General features: G+C 44.3%; 1 protein-coding gene across 1 annotated transcript; it reads left to right on the top strand.

Annotated features, from left to right (window-relative positions):
• Positions 1-4,266: 4,266 nt before the first annotated feature.
• On the top strand, positions 4,267-22,555 carry SALL2 (spalt like transcription factor 2). The gene is given in 8 exon segments (XM_086769333.1): positions 4,267-4,401; positions 4,531-4,708; positions 14,086-14,132; positions 19,865-20,128; positions 20,131-20,541; positions 20,544-20,792; positions 20,836-21,014; positions 21,016-22,555. Coding segments are annotated over 8 exon segments (2,391 nt in total). The 3' UTR covers positions 21,944-22,555.
• The last annotated feature ends 150 nt before the right edge of the window (positions 22,556-22,705 follow it).

The following is a 22,705-nucleotide window of genomic DNA, read 5'->3' as shown; positions in this document are numbered from 1 at the left end:
AACCTTGACTGTTTCCCAAAAAAATCTCACCTGTTCTTGCCCCAAACCTCAGCCTTTAACCACAAACCTCAACAATTCTCGACCAAATTTGATCTTTTTGCCCCAAATCTCGACCATTTTTGGCCAAAACCTTGACCGTTTGCCACAAACCTCAAACATTTTTGGCCAAATATCAACCATTTGCCCAAAACCTCAACTGTTTGCCGCGTATTTCAGACGCTTTTTCTCTCAAACCTTGACCATTGGCCCAAAATCTTGACCTTTTGCCCCAAACATTGATCGTTCTTGCCAAAACCTTGACTTTTTTCCACAAACATCGACTGTTTACCCCAAATCCTGACTGTTTCCCAAAATATCTCAACCCTTCTTGCCCCAAACTTCAACCTTTTACCCCAAACCGTTGCGTAGTCTGTGTAACCACCATCGCTCCAAATACCTGCGACCCACTCCAGCCCCTTCCCGGGCGCCTGTCGCACCCACTCCATGGTGAAGCTGCTGAAGGTGAAGCCGGAGGCCTTGCAGACGAGGGTCAGGGACCCGCCGGGGGTCTGGAGGCCGCCTCCGGACGCCACGAGCTGCACGGCCGCCCGCAGCCCTGCGGAAAGGAGAGAAAAAAGGTGAAAAATTTGAGTCGTGCCGGCCCAAAATCCCCAAATCCGCGCCCGGGGAAGGGGGTTGGGGCCTACCTGGCAGGGCTGGGCACCTTCAGCAGCACTGCCACGGTTTGGGGAACCGGTCGAGGTCTGGGGCAAACGCTCAAGTTTTGGGGTGAAATGTAGAGACTGGTTTTTGCTAAACAGCCAGGATTTGGGGTAAACGGTCGACGTTTGGGGAAAACGCTCAAGGATTTGGCAAGAATGGTCAATGTTTGGGCCAAACGGCCAACGCTTTTGGCAAATGGTTGGGATTTCGGGCAAATGGTCAAGGGTTGGTGCAGAAGATCAAGGTTTTGGGCCAAAATGGTTAGGTTTAGTGCAAAAAGACCAAATTTGCTCAAGAATTGTTGAGGTTTGGGGTAAAAGGCTGAGGTTTGGGGCAAGAACAGTTGAGATTTTTTGGGAAACAGTCAAGATTTTGGGGGTAAACGGTCGACGTTTGGGGAAAACGGTCAAGGGTTTGGCAAGAATGGTCAATGTTTGGTGGAAATGGTCAAGATCTGAGGGAAATGCTCGAGGTTTGGGGCAAGAACAGTTGAGGTTTGAGGCCAACAGTCAGGGGTTGGGGTGAAAGGCAGCCATTTGGGGTAAGAGATGGTGGTTTGGCGGAAATGGTTGAAGTTTGGGGGAGGAACAGTCAAAACATGGGGCAAAATTTGTGGAGTTTTGGAGCAAATGGTTGAGTTGGGCACAAAACCAGTCGAGTTTTGGGTCAAAAATGGTTGAGTTTGGGGCAAACGTTGAAGGTTTGGGTAAAACCAGTTGAGGTTTGGGGCAAATGGTCGAGATCTGGAGTAAAAACTGCTGAGGCTTGGGGCAAAGAGTCAAGGTTTGGTCGAAACCACCTGAAGTTTGGGGCAGAACTTTGAGGCCTGGGGTCGGGGCCACCACCACCACCACCACTACTTTTCGCGCAGAAGTAGGTGGCGGTGTCGTCGGCCCTGAGGCTGTTCATCTGCAGCGTGGTCGTGCTCTGGGAGTTGTCCCTGGAGATGGTGAAGCGTCCCTTCACCGCCGGCACGTACCTTGTGCTACCACTGCTGCTAATATATGCGACGTACTCCAGCCCCTTCCCGGGCGCCTGTCGCGCCCAAACCATGTAGAAACTGCTGAAGGTGAAGCCGGAGGCCTTGCAGACGAGGGTCAGGGACCCCCCGGGGGGCTGGAGGCCACCTCCGGACGCCACCAGCTGCACGGCCGCCCGCAGCCCTGCGGAAAAAGAGAGAAAAAAGGTGAAAAATCTGAGTCGTCCCGGCCCAAAATCCCCAAATCCGCGCCCTGGGGTGGGGGATCGGCGCCGTTGGGGCCTACCTGGCAGGGCTGGGCACCTTCAGCAGCTTCCACATGGTTTGGGCGCAACAGGCGCCCGGGAAGGGGCTCGAACCGGTCGCGAGAATTGGCAGCAGTGGTAGTTACACAGAATACGCGCCGGCGGTGAAGGGACGCTTCACCCTCTCCAGGGACAACTCCCAGAGCACGACCACGCTGCAGATGAACAGCCTCAGGGCCGACGACACCGCCACCTACTTCTGCGCGAAAGCTGCTGCTGGTGGTGGTGGTGGCAGCCGGCCCCAGGCCTCCAAGTTGTGCCCCGCACTTCAGGTGTTTTTGACCAAATCTCGACCATTTGCTCCAAACCTCAACTGATTTTACCACAATCCTTGGCCGTTTGCCCAATATCTCAACTGTTCTTGACCCAAATCTCGAGCATTTCCCTCAGCTCTTGACCAATTCTGACACAAATCTTGACCATTTGCCCCAAACATCAACCATTCTTGCAAAAAACTTGACCGTTTGCCCCAAACGTCGACCGTTTACCCCAAAATCTTGACTGTTTCCCAAAAAATCTCAACTGTTCTTGCCCCAAACCTCAGCCTTTAACCGCAAACCTCAACAATTCTCGACCAAATTTGATCTTTTTGCCCCAAATCTCGACCATTTTTGGCCAAAACCTTGACCGTTTGCCACAAACCTCAAACATTTTTGGCCAAATATCAACCATTTGCCCAAAACCTCAACTGTTTGCCGCGTATTTCAGACGCTTTTTCTCTCAAACCTTGACCATTGGCCCAAAATCTTGACCTTTTGCCCCAAACATTGATGGTTTTTGCCAAAACCTTGACTTTTTTCCCCAAATGTCGACCGTTTACCCCAAATCCTGACTGTTTCCCAAAAAATCTCAACCGTTCTTGCCCCAGACTTCAACCTTTTACCCCAAACCGTGGCGTAGTCTGTGTAACCACCATCGCTCCAAATACCCGCGACCCACTCCAGCCCCTTCCCGGGCGCCCGTCGTGCCCACTCCATGGTGAAGCTGCTGAAGGTGAAGCCGGAGCCCTTGCAGACGAGGGTCAGGGACCCCCCGGGGGTCTGGAGGCCGCCTCCGGACGCCACCAGCTGCACGGCCGCCCGCAGCCCTGCGGAAAAAGAGAGAAAAGGTGAAAAATTTGAGTCGTGCCGGCCCAAAATCCCCAAATCCGCGCCCGGGGTGGGGGATCGGCACCGTTGGGGCCTACCTGGCACGGTTGGGGCCTACCTGGCACGGCTGGGCACCTTCAGCAGCTTCGGCATGGGATGGATGCGACAGGCGCCCGGGAAGAGGCTGGAGTATGTCGCGGGTATTAGCAGCAGTGGTAGTAGCACATACTACGCGCCGGCGGTGAAGGGACGCTTCACCATCTCCAGGGACAACTCCCAGAGCACGACCACGCTGCAGATGAACAGCCTCAGGGCCGACGACACCGCCACCTACTTCTGCGCGAAAGAAGATGATGATGGTGCTGGTGGCAGCCGGCCCCAGGCCTCAAAGTTCTGCCCCAAACTTCAAGCGGTTTTGACCAAACCTTGACTCTTTGCCCCAAACCTCAGCAGTTTTTACCCAAACCTTCAACGTTTGCTTCAAATCTCAATGTTTTTGACCCAAAACTCGACTCGTTTTGCACCAAACTCAACCATTTGCTCCAAAACTCAACTCCTTGGACCAGAACTCAACATTTTTTGCCCCATGTCCTGACTGTTCTTCCCCCAAATTACAACCATTTCCCTCAAACCTCAACAGTTCTTGACCAAATTTGGTCTTTTTGCATTAAACCTAACCATTTTGGCCCAAAACCTTGACCTTTTGCCCCAAACCTTGACCATTTGCCCCAAATCTCAACCGTTTTTGGCCAAAACCTTGACCGTTTGCCCCAAACCTTGATGTTTGCCCCAAATCTCAGTGATTTTTGGCCAAAAGCTTGACCGTTTGCCCCAAATCTCGACCATTTTTGGCCAAAACCTTGACCGTTGACACCAAACCGTGATCGTTTGCCCAAAATCTCAACCGTTCTTGCCCCAAATCCTGACCGTTTGTGTCAGATCGTGACCATTTTTGGCACAAATCTCGACCATTTACCCCAAACATTGATGGGTTTTGCCAAAACCTTGACCGTTTTCCCCAAACGTCGACCGTTTACCCCAAATCCTGACTGTTTCCCAAAATATCTCAACCCTTCTTGCCCCAAACTTCAAGCTTTTACCCCAAACCGTGGCGTAGTCTGTGTAACCACCATCGCTCCAAATATCCGCGACCCACTCCAGCCCCTTCCCGGGCGCCTGTCGCGCCCACTCCATGGCGACGCTGCTGAAGGTGAAGCCGGAGGCCTTGCAGACGAGGGTCAGGGACCCCCCGGGGGGCTGGAGGCCGCCTCCGGACGCCACCAGCTGCACGGCCGCCCGCAGCCCTGCGGAAAAAGAGAGAAAAATGGTGAAAAATCTGAGTTGTCCCAGCCCAAAATCCTCAAATCCGCGCCCGGGGTGGGGGATCGGCGCCGTTGGGGCCTACCTGGCAGGGCTGGGCACCTTCAGCAGCTTCGACATGGAGTGAGCGCGACAGGCGCCCGGGAAGGGGCTGGAGTTGGTCGCAATTATTACCAACGATGGTAGTGACACAGCCTACGCGCCGGCGGTGCAGGGACGCTTCACCGTCTCCAGGGACAACTCGCAGAGCACGCTCACGCTGCAGATGAACAGCCTCAGGGCCGACGACACCGCCACCTACTTCTGCGCGAAAAGTGCTGATAGTGGTGCTGCTGGTGGTGGCCCCGACCCCAGGCCTCAAAGTTCTGCCCCAAAATTCAGGCGTTTTTGACCAAACCTTGACTCTTTGCCCCAAACCTCAGCAGTTTTCACTCCAGATCTCGACCATTTGCCCCAAACCTCAACTGGTTTTACCCAAATCTCAAACGTACGCCCCGCATCTCAACTGCTTTCTCCCCAAACCTTGACCCGTTCCCCCAAACCTCAACTCTTTGCCCCAGACCTTCGCTGTCTCCCCCAATCCTTGATCGGTTTTGCCCTGACTCTTTCCAGTTTTCACCCCAAATCTCATCCATACACCCCAAATCTCGACCGTACGCCTCCTAATCTTGACCGTTTATACCCGGATCTCAACCATTTGCCCCAAAAAGTGACCATTTGCCCCAGACCTCAACCATTTCTGCCACAAACCCTGACCGTTTACCCCAAACATTGATCCTTCTTGCCAAATCCTTGACCGTTTTCCCCAAACGTCGACCTTTTGCCCCAAAATCCTGACTGTTTCCCAAAAAATCCCAACTGTTCTTGCCCCAAACCTCAGCCTTTTGCCCCAAACCTCAACAATTCTTGACCAAATTTGGTCTTTTTGCACTAAATCTCGACCATTTTTGCCCAAAACCTCTAGCGTTTGCCCCATTTTTCAGCCGCTTTTTCCCCCAAACCTTGACCACTTGCCCAAAATCTTGGCCATATGCCCCAAACTGCGACCATTTTTTGCCCAAAACCGTGACTTTTTGCCCCAAACTTTGACTATTTGCCCAAAATCTCAGCCATTTTTGCCTAAAACCATGACCTTTTGCCTCAAACCTTGACTGTTTGCCCAAAATCTCGACCATTTTTGCCCAAAACCATGACTTTTTGCCCAAAATCTCGACCATTTTTGCCCAAAACCGTGACTTTTTGCCCCAAACTTTGACTGTTTGCCCAAAATCTCGACCATTTTTGCCCAAAACCGTGACTTTTTGCCCAAAATCTCGACCATTTTTGCCCAAACTTTGACTATTTGCCCAAAATCTCGACCATTTTTACCCCAAATCTCAACCATTTTTGTCCAAAACCTTGACTTTTTGCCCCAAACTTTGACTATTTGCCCAAAATCTCGACCATTTTTGCCCAAAACCGTGACTTTTTGCCCAAAGTCTCGACCATTTTTGCCCAAACTTTGACTATTTGCCCAAAATCTCGACCATTTTTGCCCAAAACCGTGACTTTTTGCCCAAAATCTCGACCATTTTTGCCCAAACTTTGACTATTTGCCCAAAATCTCGACCATTTTTACCCCAAATCTTGACCATTTTTGTCCAAAACCTTGACTTTTTTCCCCAAACTTTGACTATTTGCCAAAAATCTCAAACATTTTTGCCCAAAACCGTGACTTTTTGCCCAAAATCTTGACCCAAACTTTGACCATTTCCCTCAAATCTCAACCTTTTGCCCTAAAACTCAACAATTTTTGCCCCAAAGTTCAACAATTTGCCTCAAACCGTCACCATTTAACCCAAATCTCAACTATTTGCCCCAAATCTCCACCGTTTTTGCCCATTTTTGCCCAAATCTCCACCATTTTTGCCCAAATCTCGACGCCAGCATCTTCCTGATGCCCGGATCCCCGCTGGGTGCTTGACCCTGCCCCTAACACACTTAATTATTAGGCTTAATTAAGAGAGACTAGGCAATAAATGGCATTATTAGCCCTTAATCACGTAATTATTAGGCTTAATGACCTAATTATTAGCCATAATTCAGGAGGGCTGGGGGACAAATTGAAGCACAAGGCCTAATAAACCTAATTATTAGCCCTAATTTAGGAGGGATGGAGGATAAATGCAATTATAAGGGCTAATAGTCTTAATTATTAGCCTTAATTTAGGGAAGCTGTGGAATAAATGTAATTATAAGGCCTAATAGACTTCATTATTAGCCCTAATTTAGGGGATCTGGGGAATAAATGTAATTATAAGGCCTAATAGACTTCATTATTAGTCCTAACATATGGAGGCTGGGGCATAAATTTAATTATTAGCGTTAATACACTTAATTATTACCCCTAATACACTTAATTGCCTTAATTATTAGCCCTAATGACCTAATTATTAGCCCTCATGACCTAATTATTAGCCCTAATTTAGGAGCAATGGGGGATAAATGTCATTATGAGCCCTGATACATTTAGTTATTAGTCCTAATAGATGAGGCCGGGGCATAAAGCTAATTATTAGCTCTAATAGATGTAATTATTAGCACTAATGGACTTAATTTCTAGCCCTGCTTGAGGGGGAACGGGGAGGTAAATTTAATTTTGGCCCGAAATTCAGGTGCCGAGAGCAACAGCTGCTCGAAAAAGCCCGAAAATGAGAAGAGGGAGTAGATTTTGGGGAGAAAAAAGCCCTTTTTGGGGTTTCGGGTCTAATAACGGCTATTTTTGGCGCGGGAAAACCCCCAAACGGGCGGGTTTAGCAGAGAAAAAGGGGCCGCCCCCGGGCGGCAGCTGCAGAGCCCAAAATATATCGGGAGGTATCGGTAACGTCAGGTCTGACCGGGGCGGCTTTCATTTATTTTATTAATCATTTTCTTAATTTATTAATAATTTTATTAATTTTATCAATAATTTTATTAATATTTTGTTATTAGCTATTAGTATTATTTTTCTTTCGTTTCCTATTTAATCCCTACAATTATTTGATCCTTATGATTATTTTCCAGGTAGCACTTGCTCCTTTTTTATTAATATTATTGCTTTATTAGAAAATTATTATTCTTATTAGCTTCATTTTCTATTTTATTTTTAGCAATAATACACCCTATATTATTTTATTACTATTATTAGGGTGAAAAACTTCTACTTTCTTTGCCATTTTATTATTATTATTTTTTATTAGCAAAAATATATTTTATTTTATTATTATTATTATTAGCACAAATACTTCTAATTTATTATTATTATTATTATTATAATCATCAGTAATTATTGCTTTTTTTTTTTTTACTCTTATTAGTACCTTGGCAGAAATACACTCAGCTTTATTTATTATTATTATTATTAGCAGAAATACTTGTTTTAATATTATTATTAATTATTATTAATACTTGCTATTTTATCCTTATTCTCCCTATTTTAGCAGAAATATCTGCTAATTTTTTATTATTATTATTAACAGAAATAAATCCACTTATTATTAGTGATAATAGTCGCTGGTTTATTCTTATTATTACTACTTTGCAGCAATACAAGCTAATTTATTAATTATTATTAGAAATACTTCTACTTTATTATTATTATTAGCAGGAATACGTCAGGTTTATTTTTATTATTATTAATAGAAATATATTCTACCTTATTTTATATTACTATTATTATTAGCAGGAATATTTCGAGTTTATTATTGCTATTATTATTAGAAATACCTTTACTTTCCTCTTATTAATAATTTATTATTATTAATAATTCTACTTTATTTGTATTATTAGCAGATATACTTACACTTTTAGATTGTATCATGTTATTAGAAATGCCTGCGATTTTATTTCTATTAATCTTATTTCAGCAGTATTAATATTATTATTAATAATATCGATATTTTATTATTATTAATATTAATATTATTATTTAACTGCGACTTTATTTTGCTTGCCGCTCGCAGAAACCCTCGCGCCTTTCCATCCCCGCCCCCGGCAGCAACACGGGCGACTTGATTAGAAATTATTTTATTAGAAATTATTTCATTAGAAATTATTTCATTAGAAATTATTTCATTAGAAATTATTTCATTAGAAATTATTTCATTAGAAATTATTTCATTAGAAATGCTTCTGATTTTCTGGGCGGGATTATTTGTAGCGAGAAGACGCGCGATTTGATTTTTTTCGTAGAAATACGTGCGAGTTGTGATTTATTATTACTGATATTAATATTAATTATAGCTATTATATGTGTATTTATTATTTTCCTTATATTATTTCTCTATTTTTCCTATTATTTTTCTAATTATTTTCTAATTATTTCCTATTATTTCTCTAATTTCCCCATTATTTCTCTAATTTCCCCCATTATTTCTCTAATTCCTCCCATTATTTCTCTAATTTTTCTATTATTTCTCTAATTCCCCCCATTACTTTATCAGATCATCATATTATTAATTTCTAATTATTATATTTATTCCCAAATATCCACATTTATTATTCTACATGTTATTATTATTTTTATAACTACGGGTACTTAAATTTTCTTATTTTATTTTAATTTTATTTATTTTCTTATTTTATTTTTATTATTAATTTTATTAATTTTCTTATTTTCTTATTTTTATTATTAATTTTATTAATTTTCTTATATTTGGCAGAAAGACAGGCGACTTCCTCGGATTTATTTTCTTTATTAATTATTTTCTTTATTTTCTCGACGTTGCCTGGAAAAAAAAAACCATAAATTTTGCAGGAAAAAAAAAAAAAAAGTTAAATTCTTTATTTTTTTTTCGGGGAGGGGACGAAGGGAGGCGGCGCCCGCTGAGCGACGGAACGAAGGAATAAACGCGAAAAATGGAACAAAAATAAAATTCAAGAAATGGAATTTAAAGGAAAGAAACGGAATTAAAGAAAATGACTGGAATAAATAAATGGAATAAAAGAAAATAAACGGAATAAAAAGAAAATAAACGGAATAAAAAAAAAATGGAATAAAAAGAAAATAAATGGAATAAAAAGAAAATAAATTGGATTAATTGGAGGCGTAACGGAAATAAATGGAATAAAATAAAATAAAGGAAATACAGGAAAAGAGAAAGAAAAATAAGTGGAATTAAAAAATGGAATTTAAAAAGAATAAATGGGATTTTAAAAAGGAATTTAAAAAATAAATGGAACTTAAAAAATAAATGGAACTTAAAAAATATAAATGGAATTTAAAATATAAATGGAATTTTAAAAATATAAATGGAATTAAAAAAAATAAATGGAATTTAAAAAAAATAAATGGATTTTAAAAAATGGAATTTAAAAAATAAATGGAACTTAAAAAAATAAATGGAATTTAAAAAAAATAAATGGAATTTAAAAAAAATAAATGGAATTTAAAAAAATAAATGGAATTTAAAAAAATAAATGGAATTTAAAAAAATAAATGGAACTTAAAAAATATAAATGGAATAAAAAAATAAATGGAATTTAAAAAATAAATGGAATTTAAAAAAATAAATGGAATTTTAAAAAATAAATGGAATTAAAAAAAAATAAATGGAATTAAAAAAAAATAAATGGAATTAAAAAAAATAAATGGAATTTAAAAAAAATAAATGGAATTTAAAAAAATATAAATGGAATTAAAAAAATAAATGGAATTTAAAAAAATATAAATGGAATTAAAAAAATAAATGGAATTTAAAAAATAAATGGAACTTAAAAAATATAAATGGAATTTAAAAAATAAATGGAATTTAAAAAATATAAATGGAATAAAAAAATAAATGGAATTAAAAAAATATAAATGGAATTTAAAAAATAAATGCAACTTAAAAATATAAATGGAATTTAAAAAATAAATGGAATTAAAAAAATAAATGGAATTAAAAAATATAAATGGAATTAAAAAATATAAATGGAATTTTAAAAATAAATGGAACTTAAAAATATAAATGGAATTTAAAAAATAAATGGAATTAAAAAAATATAAATGGAATTAAAAAATATAAATGGAATTTTAAAAATAAATGGAACTTAAAAATATAAATGGAATTTAAAAAATAAATGGAATTAAAAAAATATAAATGGAATTAAAAAATATAAATGGAATAAAACAATAAATTGAATTAAAAAAATATAAATGGAATTAAAAAATAAATGGAATTTTAAAAAATAAATGGAATTTTAAAAATAAATGGAACTTAAAAAATATAAATGGAATAAAAAAATAAATGGAATTAAAAAAATAAATGGAATTTAAAAAAATTCCATTTCGTGAAAATAAATTAAATAAATGCCTAAAAATAAATCAAAGAAACAGAAATAAGAGGAAATAAAAGCAATAAAATCAAATGAAATAAAAGAAAAAAAATAGTGAAATGGGAGAATATCGAGGAAATAAATGTGGAAAAAGAAATGCAGGAAATAGAAAAAAGTGAAATAAAAGTGACAAATTAATTAATTTAAATTAATTTCAAGATATTAAATTAAATAAATAAAACTAATAAAATAAATCAACGAAATTATTAAATCAAAGAAATAAATGTGAATAAATAAATCCAAGAAATAGTAAGAGTGAAATAAAATAAAGAAAAAGGAATAAAAGACCGAAACGAAATGAAATTAACTAAATAAATTAAATAAATCAACTAAATTAAATAAATTAAATAAAACCCGCAGAGATAAATGTCTTCAAATAAAGGAAAGCAAATTTTTTTTTTCAAATTAAATAAAAGAAAATTTATTTGAATTAAAAATAAATTCAATTTCAGCAAATTAATCACATTTGAAAATTAATTAATTAAAAAGAAAATTAAAAAAAATTCAATAAAGCTGAAAAATAAAAATAAACCAAATAAATAAAATTAATTACATTTAATTAATTAAAAAAAAAAAATTTATTTCCCAAAATCCCCCCTTGTTTTTCGCGAAACCCCGTTATTTTGCCCGGATGGAATGAAAATTTAAATTACCGCAAGCGTCGCCACCTGCGCGGGATCTGCAGAGGTATTTTTATCCAAATTTGCTTGTTTTCACCCCAAAAAAACCCTCATTTGCCTGCGGGGGTGCGAGGCAGCTGCACTTTACCAAAACAGGGGGATTTCGGCCCAAAACGGCACCCCGAAATTGCGCCCCAAGAGGCAAGAATTTGGGAATTGCACCCCCAAGCGCATCCAAATTTGAAAATTGCACCCCAAAATTCCACAATTTGGAAATTGCACCCCGAAACGCACCAACATTGTGAAAACTGAACCCCCAAAATCCATCAATTTGCAACTTTCACCCCAAAATCGCAATCAGAATTGGAAAATGTCACCCCAAAATCCATCAATTTGCAACTTTTGCCCCAAAATGTCACCCCAAAATCCATCAATTTGCAACTTTCGCCCCAAAATGTCACCCCAAAATCCCTCAATTTGCAACTTTTGCCCCAAAATGTCACCCCAAAATCCATCAATTTGCAACTTTTGCCCCAAAATGTCACCCCAAAATCCATCAATTTGCAACTTTTGCCCCAAAATGTCACCCCAAAATCCATCAATTTGCAACTTTCACCCAAAAAACGCAATCAAAATTGGAAAATTTCACCCCAAAATCCATCCATTTGCAACTTTCACCCCAAAATCGCAATCAAAATTGGAAAATGTCACCCCAAAATCCATCAATTTGCAACTTTTGCCCCAAAATGTCACCCCAAAATCCATCAATTTGCAACTTTCGCCCCAAAATGTCACCCCAAAATCCATCAACTTGCAACTTCCACCCCAAAATCGCAACCAAAATTGGAAAATGTCACCCCAAAATCCATCAATTTGCAACTTTTGCCCCAAAATGTCACCCCAAAATCCATCAATTTGCAACTTTCGCCCCAAAATTTCACCCCAAAATCCATCAATTTGCAACTTTCACCCCAAAATCGCAATCAAAATTGGAAAATTTCACCCCAAAATCCATCTATTTGCAACTTTCACCCCAAAATTTCACCCCAAAACCCATCAATTTGCAACTTTTGCCCCCAAATGTCACCCCAAAATCCATCAATTTGCAACTTTCACCCAAAAAACGCAATCAAAATTGGAAAATTTCACCCCAAAATCCATCAATTTGCAACTTTTGCCCCAAAATGTCACCCCAAAATCCATCAATTTGCAACTTTTGCCCCAAAATGTCACCCCAAAATCCATCAATCTGCAACTTTCACCCCAAAATCACAATCAAAATTGGAAAATTGAACCCCGAAATCCATCAATTTGCAACTTTCACCCCAAAATTTCACCCCAAAATCCATCAATTTGCAACTTTTGCCCCAAAATTTCACCCCAAAATCCATCAATTTGCAACTTTCGCCCCAAAATTTCACCCCAAAATCCATCAATTTGCAACTTTCACCCCAAAATTGCAATCAAAATTGGAAAATTTCACCCCAAAATCCATAAATTTGCAACTTTCACCCCAAAATCGCAACCAAAATTGGAAAATGTCACCCCGAAATCCATCAATTTGCAACTTTCGCCCCAAAATGTCACCCCAAAATCCATCAATTTGCAACTTTTGCCCCAAAATTTCACCCCAAAATCCATCAATTTGCAACTTCCACCCCAAAATCGCAACCAAAATTGGAAAATGTCACCCCAAAATCCATCAGTTTGCAACTTTCGCCCCAAAATTTCACCCCAAAATCCATCAATCTGCAACTTTCACCCCAAAATCGCAATCAAAATTGGAAAATTTCACCCCAAAATCCATCTATTTGCAACTTTCACCCCAAAATTTCACCCCAAAACCCATCAATTTGCAACTTTTGCCCCCAAATGTCACCCCAAAATCCATCAATTTGCAACTTTCACCCAAAAAACGCAATCAAAATTGGAAAATTTCACCCCAAAATCCATCCATTTGCAACTTTCACCCCAAAATTGCAACCAAAATTGGAAAATATCACCCCAAAATCCATCAATTTCCAACTTTCACCCCAAAAACGCAATCAAAATGGGAAAAATTCCCCCCCAAACCCATCATTTCGCAATATCCGCCCCGAAACGCACCAAAATTTTGCAAATTTCACCCCAAAAATCCACCGGTTTGCAAATAACGCCCCCCGCTTCCCCCGCCCCCCGCCATTTTATGAGTACAGCCCCGCCCCGCCGGCGCGCGCCGCATGCTAACGGCGGGGCCCAGCCAATGGGAAGCCCGCCGCGGCTGCCGCTCTAATCTGCCCAGCGACGCGCGCTGATTGGCCCCGGCGGCTCCGCGAGGGGCGCGGCTTGGCGGGAGGGTTGAGCCGCGCGTGCGCAGAGGGAGTGAAGCGGAACCCGGAAGCGCGTTGCTCCCCCTAGCAACCGCGGGGTTTTTCCTTAGCAACCGCGGTTTTTTTCCTTAGCAACCGCGGTTTTTTCCCCCGGTTTTGCGTAGCAACGGCCTCGGGGTGGGTTTAAAGTGGGGGGGGGGTTTGAGGGGGGGGGGGTGGGCGGGCGGTGGAGGTGGGGGGACGGGATTTGGATTTGGGGGGGGGGGAGATCGGCCCCGGGTAGGCCCCGCGGGGGGGTGCAGGCCTCAGAGGGAGGGGGACGAGCGGGGTGGGGGGCTCGTGGTTTTGGGGAGGGGGGGCAACAACGAAGGGGGGGGTCACCCCATTCACCCCATCTCCTCCTTTTTGTGTCCCCCCCCCCCGCCGCAGGACCGGTCCGGGCGACGCACCCCCGCCTCCACGACCCCACTACGAAGGTAAGAATAACCCCCCCCCCCCCCAAAAAAAGGGGGGACCCCCCCTTAGCAGCCCCCCCACCCCCTGAAATAAACCCCTCGGCGTGAGCCCTCCCCCAAAATAAGCATAATCTGCCCCAAAACCAGAGATCTAGCTCACAAAAATTGGTGTAACCCCCCCCAAATAAGTAGAACCCCCCCCCAAAATAGACACCCCCCTAAAAAATAAGGCTATAATTCCCCAAAATAAGTATTTACGCCCAAAAAATAAGTATTTAACTCAAAAAAATAAGTATTTAACTCCAAAAATTAAGTATTGACCCCCCAAAACTAAGTAGACACCCCCCAAAAATATAACGAAAAAAATAAGTACATGTCCCAAAAAATAAGGATTTAACCTCAAAAATAAGTGTACGTTCCCCCCCAAAAATAAAAGTCTAACCCCCCAAAAATAAGTATACACCCCCAAAAATAAGCCCACCCCCCAAAAAGATATGTAATCCCCCAAAATAAGGATTTACGCCCCAAATAAGGGTATCACTCTGAAAAATGAGTACTTAACACAAAAATCAGTAATTAACCAAAAAAGGAGTATTTAACCCCCCCAAAATGGGCATTTCACCCCCCAAAATGGGCATTTAACCCCCAAAATAGTATTTAACCCCCAAAAATGGGTATTTAACAAAAAAAAATGAGTATTTAAACCCCCCAAAAGAGTATTTAACGCCCCAAAATTAATATTTAACAAAAAAAGAGTATTTAATCCCAAAAATTTGTATTTAACCCCCAAAAATTGAGTATTTAACCCCCCAAAATGGGTATTTAACCCCCAAAAATGAGTATTTAAACCCCCAAAATTAATATTTAACAAAAAAATTTAGTATTTGACAAAAAAGAGCATTTAACCCCCAAAATGAGTATGTAAACCCCCCAAAAGAGTATTTAACACCCCAAAATTAATATTTTTTTAAAAAATGAGTATTTAACCCCAAAAATTTGTATTTAACCCCCAAAACCAAGTATTTAACCCTCAAGAATGGGTATTTATCCCCCAAAAATGGGTATTTAACCCCCAAAATGAGTATTTAAACCCCCAAAAAGAGTATTTAACGCCCAAAATTTAATATTTAACAAAAAAAGAGAGTATTTCACCCAAAAAAATGGTGTTTAACCCCCAAAATGGGTGTTTAACCCCCCAAAAAGAATATTGAACCCCAAAATTAGTATTTAACCCCCAAAATGAGTATTTAAGGCCCCAAAATTAATATTTAACAAAAAAATTGAGTATTTAGCTGGTATTTAACCCCCAAAAATGGGTATTTAACCCCAAAAATTAGTATTTAAACCCCCCAAACAAGTATTTAACGCCCAAAAATTAATATTTAACAAAAAAAGAGGGTATTTAACCCCAAAAAATGGGTATTTAACCCCCAAAATGAGTATTTAAGGCCCCAAAAATTAATATTTAACAAAAAAAATTGAGTATTTAGCCCAAAAAAAGGGTATTTAACCCCCCAAAAATGGGTATTTCACCCCAAAAATGAGTATTTAAACCCCCCAAATGAGTATTTAACGCCCAAAAATTAATATTTAACAAAAAAAAGAGAGTATTTAACCCCAAAAATGGGTATTTAACCCCCAAAATGAGTATTTAAGGCCCCAAAATGAATATTTAACAAAAAAATTGAGTATTTAGCCCAAAAATGGGTATTTAACCCCCAAAAATGGGTATTTCACCCCAAAAATGAGTATTTAAACCCCCCAAACGAGTATTTAACGCCTCAAAATTAATATTTAACAAAAAAAGAGAGTATTTAACCCCAAAAATGGTTATTTAAACCCCCCAAAAGAGTATTTAACGCCCAAAATTTAATATTTAACAAAAAAATGAGTATTTAACCCCAAAAATGAGTATTTAACCCCAAAAATGAGTATTTAACCCCCAAAATGAGTAGTTAACCCCCCCAAACGAGTATTTAACACCCAAAAATTAATATTTAACAAAAAAAGAGAATATTTAACCCAAAAATGGTTATTTAAACCCCCCAAAACAGTATTTAACGCCCAAAATTTAATATTTAACAAAAAAATGAGTATTTAACCCCAAAAATGGGTATTTAACCCCCAAAATGAGTAGTTAACCCCCCCAAAAGAGTATTTAACACCCCAAAATTAATATTTAACAAAAAAAAGAGTATTTAACCCCAAAAATGGATATTTAACCCCAAAATTAATATTTAAACCCCCAAAAGAATATTTAACACCCAAAATTAGTATTTTTTTTTAAAAAGAGAGGATTTAACCCAAAAAATTGGTGTTTAACCCCCAAAAAAGAGTATTTAACCCCCAAAATGAGTATTTAAGGCCCAAAAATCAATATTAAAGAAAAAAAGTGAGTATTTAACCCCAAAAATGGGTGTTTAGCCCCCCAAAATGGCTATTTAACGCCCAAAAATTAATATTTAACAGAAAAATGACTTTTTATCCCCAAAAAAAGGGTATTTGACCCCCCAAAATGGGTACTTAGCCCCCAAAATAAGCATACGCCCCCCAAAATTAAGTCGGTACCCCCCAAAATAACCACAACCCTGGAAAATAAGTAGAAACAAGCTGGAAACCCCCCAAAATTCAGTTTATCATCACAAAAATGAGTATTTTAGTCACAAAAAATCAGTATTTTTTCCCAAAAAATGAGTATTTAACCCCAAAATTTAAGTCTTTAACCCCCAAATTTAAGTACTTAACCTCAAAAAGAAGTCGACACCCCCAAAATGAGCGCACCCCCCCTAAAAATCCCCCCCTCCGGGAGGCGAGGGAGGGCAGGGAAGGGGTTAAAGGCAGGAAAACGGGGGAAATAAAGGCGGATTTGGGAAAAAAAAAGGAAAAAAAGGGAAAAAAAAAAGGTTTTTTTTTTTTTTTTTGAAAGGCGGGGGAGGCGTGGCCTTGGTGGGGCCCCGCTTCGGGGGGCTCGGGGGTAGGGGACGGGGCGGGTTTTTTGGGGGGGGTGACCCCCGCCCCCCGCCGTTTTGGGGTGAAACGCCCCGATTTCGGGGGTGAGACCCCCCTCGATTTTGGGGTGAAATCCCCCGATTTTGGGGGGGGAATGCCGCGTCGCAAGCAGCAGCAGCCGCAGCAGCTCCCGGGCTCCGCTCACGGTATTTTGGGGGGGGGGGGTGGTAAATTTGGGGGGGGGTCCCTTACGTGAGGGAGGGGCGGAGGAGTGGGGTGCCCCCCCAAAATGGAGGAGGGGGGGCGCCCAAAATGGAGGAGATGCCCCCAAAATTGAAGAAATTTCCCCCAAAAAAACTCCTCAGGATGCCCCAAAAAAACTTTTTTTTTTGGGGGGGGGGGGGGGCTCAAAGGTCCCTCGGGACCCCCCCCCAAAATCCCATCACCCCCCCTCCCGAATTGGGGGTGCCCATGGGGGGGTGGGGGGTGTTGAATTTTGGGGCGGCCTGTCCCAAATGCCCCGTTTTTCGCCCCGTTTCCTTGGTGCGGTTGCTAGGCAACGCAGGCCGGGGCCCCCCCTCCCCTTCCTCCTTTATGACGCCGCCGTTACGTCACGATTTAGCCCCCCCCCCCCACATCCGCCTTCGTCCCCTCCTCTTCCTCCCAGAGGCAGATTTTGGGGGGGGGGGGGGTGCGGGACCCCCGTAATGGCGGAGGCGGGAGGTGGGTGACGGGGCCTGGCTGGCGTCTGTCAATCATCCCTCCGCCTGTCAATCATCATCCGTCTGTCAATCATCCCTCCGTCTGCCAATCATCATCCATCTGCCAATCATCCGCCCACCCCCCCACCCCCCCCCATCCGGCCGCGGGGGGAGGTTTTGGCGGGAAGAGCGGGAATTTGGGGGGGGGGGGGGGGGGAGTGCGATGGTTTTGGGGAGAAAAACGGGGATTTTGGGGGGGAATAATGGGGATTTTGGGGAGAAAATGGGGATTTTGGGGAGAATAATGGGGATTTTTTGGGGGGAAATGGGGATTTTGGGGAGAAAAACAGGGATTTTGGGGAGGGATAATGGGCATTTTGGGGGGAATCGTGGTGGTTTTGTGGGGAAAATGGGGATTTTGGGGGAGAAAATGGGGATTTTGGGGAGAATAATGGGGATTTTGGGGGGAAAATGGGGATTTTGGGGGGAAAATGGGGATTTTTGGGGGGATAATGGGGATTTTGGGGGAAAAATGGGGATTTTGGGGGGATAATGGGGATTTTTGGGGGGATAATGGGGATTTTGGGGGGAAAAATGGGGATTTTGGGGGGAAAATGGGGATTTTGGGGGGGATAATGGGGATTTTTTGGGGAAAATGGGGATTTTTGGGAGAATAATGGGGATTTTGGGGGGGAAAATGCGGATTTTGGGGAGAAAATGGGGATTTTGGGGAGAATAATGGGGATTTTGGGGGGAAAATGGGGATTTTTTGGGGCGATAACGGGGATTTGGGGGAGAAAAACAGGGATTTTGGGGAGGGATGGTGATTTTGGGGAGAAAATGGGAATTTTGTTGGGATAATGGAGATTTTTTGGGGGGGAATGATGATTTTTGGGGAGAAAACCCGAGATTTTGGGGGGAATAACAGAGATTTGGGAGGGATAATGGGGATTTTAGGGGGAATCATGGTGATTTTGGGGGGAATAATGGGGATTTTGGGGAGAAAATGGGGATTTTTGGGAGAATAATGGGGATTTTGGGGGGAAAATGGGGATTTGGGGGGGAATAATGGGGATTTTTGGGGAAAATGGGGATTTTTGGGAGAATAGTGGGGATTTTTGGGGGGAAATGGGGATTTTTGGGGGAAAATGGGGATTTTGGGGGGGGAAATGGGGATTTTGGGGAGAAAATGGGGATTTTGGGGAGAATAATGGGGATTTTTGGGGAAAATGGGGATTTTGGGGGGAAAATGGGGATTTTGGGGAGAAAATGGGGATTTTTGGGGGGATAACGGGGATTTTGGGGAGAATAATGTGGATTTTTTGGGGAAAATGGGGATTTTGGGGAGAAAATGGGGATTTTGGGGGAAAATGGGGATTTTGGGGAGAATAATGGGGATTTTTGGGAGAATAATGGGATTTTGGGGGGAAAATGGGGATTTTTGGGAGAATAATGGGGATTTTGGGGAGAATAATGGGGATTTTGGGGAGAATAATTGGGATTTTGGGGAGAATAATGGGGATTTTTGGGGAAAAAGGGTTTTTGGGGAGAATAATGGGGATTTTTGGGAGAATAATGGAGATTTGGGGGAGAAAATGGTGATTTTGGGGAGAAAATGGAGGCTTTGGGGTGAATAATGGGGATTTTTTGGGGAAATGGGGATTTTGGGGAGAAATGGGGATTTTTGGGGGAAATGGGGATTTTTGGGGGGGAAATGGGGATTTTGGGGGTGGAAATGGGGATTTTTGGGGGAAATGGGGTTTTTGGGGGGGAAATGGGGATTTTTGGGGGTGAAATGGGGTTTTTGGGGGGGAAATGGGGATTTTGTGGGGGGTTTTGGGGTTTTGGGGTGGTAATGGGGTTTTGGGGAGAAATGGGGATTTTTGGGGGGTATAACGGGGATTTAGGGGGAAGGATAATGATTTTGGGGGGATAACGGTGCTTTTGGGGTGCTGTGACGCAGACGACGCCACTTTGGGGGGAACCGATGAGGATTTGGGGGAAATAACGGCGATTCTGGGGTGCCGTGAGGGCGAGGCCGCCATTTTTTGGGGCCACACCGCCTGATTTTGGGGATGCGGGGTTGGGCGGGGGCGGGGGGGGGGTCCTCTCTCCCTCACGGGTTCCCCCACCTCCACCTCCTCCTCCTCCGCAGGCATGGACCCCGAAACCGCCCCCCCGCCCCCCCAGGGGGCTCCCCCTGCGCCCGCCGGGGGTCCCCTCGACCTCCCCCTCATCCTGGAGGAGCTGCGGGTCCTCCAGCAGCGCCAGCTCCACCAGATGCAGATGACGGAAGAGATTTGCCGCCAAGTTCTCCTTTTGGGGACCCTCCAGCACCCCAAAACCCCCCTCTTCCCCCCCCAAGACCCCCCCCCCCAAAACCCCATTTTTTCCACATTTTCCCTCCTTTCCCCGCCGGGACGCGGGGGCTCAAATCCGAACCTCATCCCGTCGCCGCCGCCGCCGCCTTCCTCCCGGCGTTGGCTGGAGGATCTTCTCCGGGTCTTCTGCGCCCCAAAAACACGGCGGGGGGGGACGCGGGGAACCCCCGGCACGAGTGCGGGTTCTGCGGGAAAGCTTTCGGCAGCGACAGCGCTCGGCAAATCCACCTGCGGTCGCACACGGGGGAAAGGCCTTACAAATGCAACGTCTGCGGCAACCGCTTCACCACCCGCGGCAACCTGAAGGTTCACTTCCACCGGCACCGCGAGAAGTACCCCCACGTCCAGATGAACCCCCATCCCGTCCCGCAACACCTCGATTACCTCCTCCCGGCGCCCACGTCTCAACGGCGCCGGTCCAAAACGCAGCCGGGAGCGCCCAGTCGGTCAACGGGGCCAACCAGGTCAACGCGGCGGCCAACCAGGTCAACGCGGCGCCCAACCAGGTCAACGCGGCGCCCAACCAGGTCAACGCGGCGCCCAACCAGGTCAACACGGCCACTCAACCCATCAACATGGCCACCCAACACCTTGCCGGGGCCAACCAAGTCAACACAGCGCCCAACCAAGTCAACGCGGCGGCCAACCAAGTCAACGCGGCGGCCAACCAAGTCAACGCGGCGGCCAACCAAGTCAACGCGGGCGCCCAACCAAGTCAACATGGCCACCCAACACCTCGCTGGAGCAACCAACTCAACGTGGTGGCCAACCAACTCAACGCAACCGCCCAACCGGTCAATGCAACGGCTCAACCGGTCAACGCAACCGCTCAACACGTCAACCCAACCGCCCAACACCTCAACGCCGGCCGCCCAACTCAACGCCGGCGCCTCCCAACCAGCCGCCGGCGGCCGCCCAACGCCCCGCCGCGCCCCCCCACCACCTCGCCGCCTTCCACAAGCTTCTCCTGCTGAAGGCCGCCGACGGAAGATCCAAGGGCGGCGACGAAAACACCCCTCCCGGCAAAACCCAGGCTTGGGCGCTCTTCGCCGGGCGTTTTAAGGGCTCCCCGTTATTTTTGGAGAGCGTCCCTTCGGAAACCTCCAAACTTCAACAATTGGTGGAGAAGATCGACCCCCCCAACCCTTCGTCTTCCTCCTCTTCCTCCCCCTCGCCGGATCCGCCCCGTCACCAGTGTCCCGTTTGCCGACGGGTGCTGAGTTGCCCCCGAGCCTTACGGTTGCATTTCGGTCAACACGGAGGAGGGGGTGCGGCCGGAATTTGGGGAACGGGGGGCGGAACCGAACGCCCCTTCCGTTGCAAAATTTGCGGGCGCTCCTTCTCCACCCGGGCCAATTTACGGGCGCATTTCGGGGGCACCGGGGGGGCCCCCCCCAATTCTTGCCCCCTCTGCCAAAAAAAATTCACCGACGCCCTCGACCTCCAACAACACGTCCGCCTTCCCAAACACCACCTGGGGGGGCAGCTCCCCGACGCGGGGGTGCTCCCCCAAATCGGGGAGACCCCCCAAATCGGCGGGACCCCCCAAATGGCGGGAACGGCCCCGGAAGAGGAGGAAGAGAAGGATCCGACGAGGAGGAAGATGAAGGCACCGAGGAAGAGGAAGATTCGTCCGAGGGGGGCAGCCCCAAACCGGACCCCCCTGCCGAGGAAGAGGAAAGGGAGAAAACGGGGGGGGGGCAGACCCCCGAAACCATGCGGGACCCCCAAATTGAGGGAGGAGGAGGAGGAGGAGGGGAGGAAGGCGAGGAGGCGGACGAAGGGGCGAGGAAGGAGGTAAAGGGGGGGTTGGGGGTCCCCCTGAATTAAGGGGGGGGCGTTGGGGGTCCCCCCAAATTGAGGAAGGGGTGAGTCCCCCCAGATTAATGGATTTTTGGCGTCCCCCTCCCCAATTAAGGGGATTTTGGGGGTCCCACCATGCTAATGGCATTTGGCCCCCCCCAAAGGGGTTTTTGCCCCCCCCAAAGGGTTTCTGGGGTCCCCCGCCACGCGAGGAAGGGTTGGGGGGTCCCCAAAAACCAAGGGGTGCCCTTGCCCCCCGCCCCGGGGCACTGACACCCTCTTCTCCCCCCAGCTTCCCCCAAATTGGACCCTCCCCCCCAAAAAAAAACCTCATGGGGGGACCCCTTGGCCTTCTTCCTCCCCTTGTACCCCCCAAAAACCCACAGGGGGGCCCCAAAACCTCACCCCCCCTCCCTCAAGAAGCCAGGGGGGCTCCGCCGGCAAAGGGGATCCCAAAAACCAAGGGGAAGCAGAGAAGTAGTTTAATTTTTCGGGGGGAGACCCCCCTGCAACCCAAAATCCCCTCTTTTCACCCCAATATCCCCCCTTGCACCCCAAAATTACCCCCCCCCCCCGTAGCATAGGCCTATTAAAGCCGTTTGCTGACCCATCCCTCGCTTATTGTCTGTGATTTGGGGGTGGGAGGGGAGGAGAAGGGATTTTGAGGGGAAATACCTTAAAAAAGGGAGTAAGTCCTCGAAAAAAAAGGGGGAAGAACCCCCAAAAATGGGAGTAACGCCCCCCCAAAATGTGGCTCTGC

The sequence above is a fragment of the Chlamydotis macqueenii genome, chromosome 35 (genome assembly GCF_036417535.1).
Source record: "Chlamydotis macqueenii isolate bChlMac1 chromosome 35, bChlMac1.mat, whole genome shotgun sequence".
NCBI lineage: Eukaryota > Metazoa > Chordata > Aves > Otidiformes > Otididae > Chlamydotis > Chlamydotis macqueenii.
The sequence above is the reverse complement of the archived record's forward strand: the minus strand, read 5'-3'. Positions and strand labels throughout refer to the sequence as shown.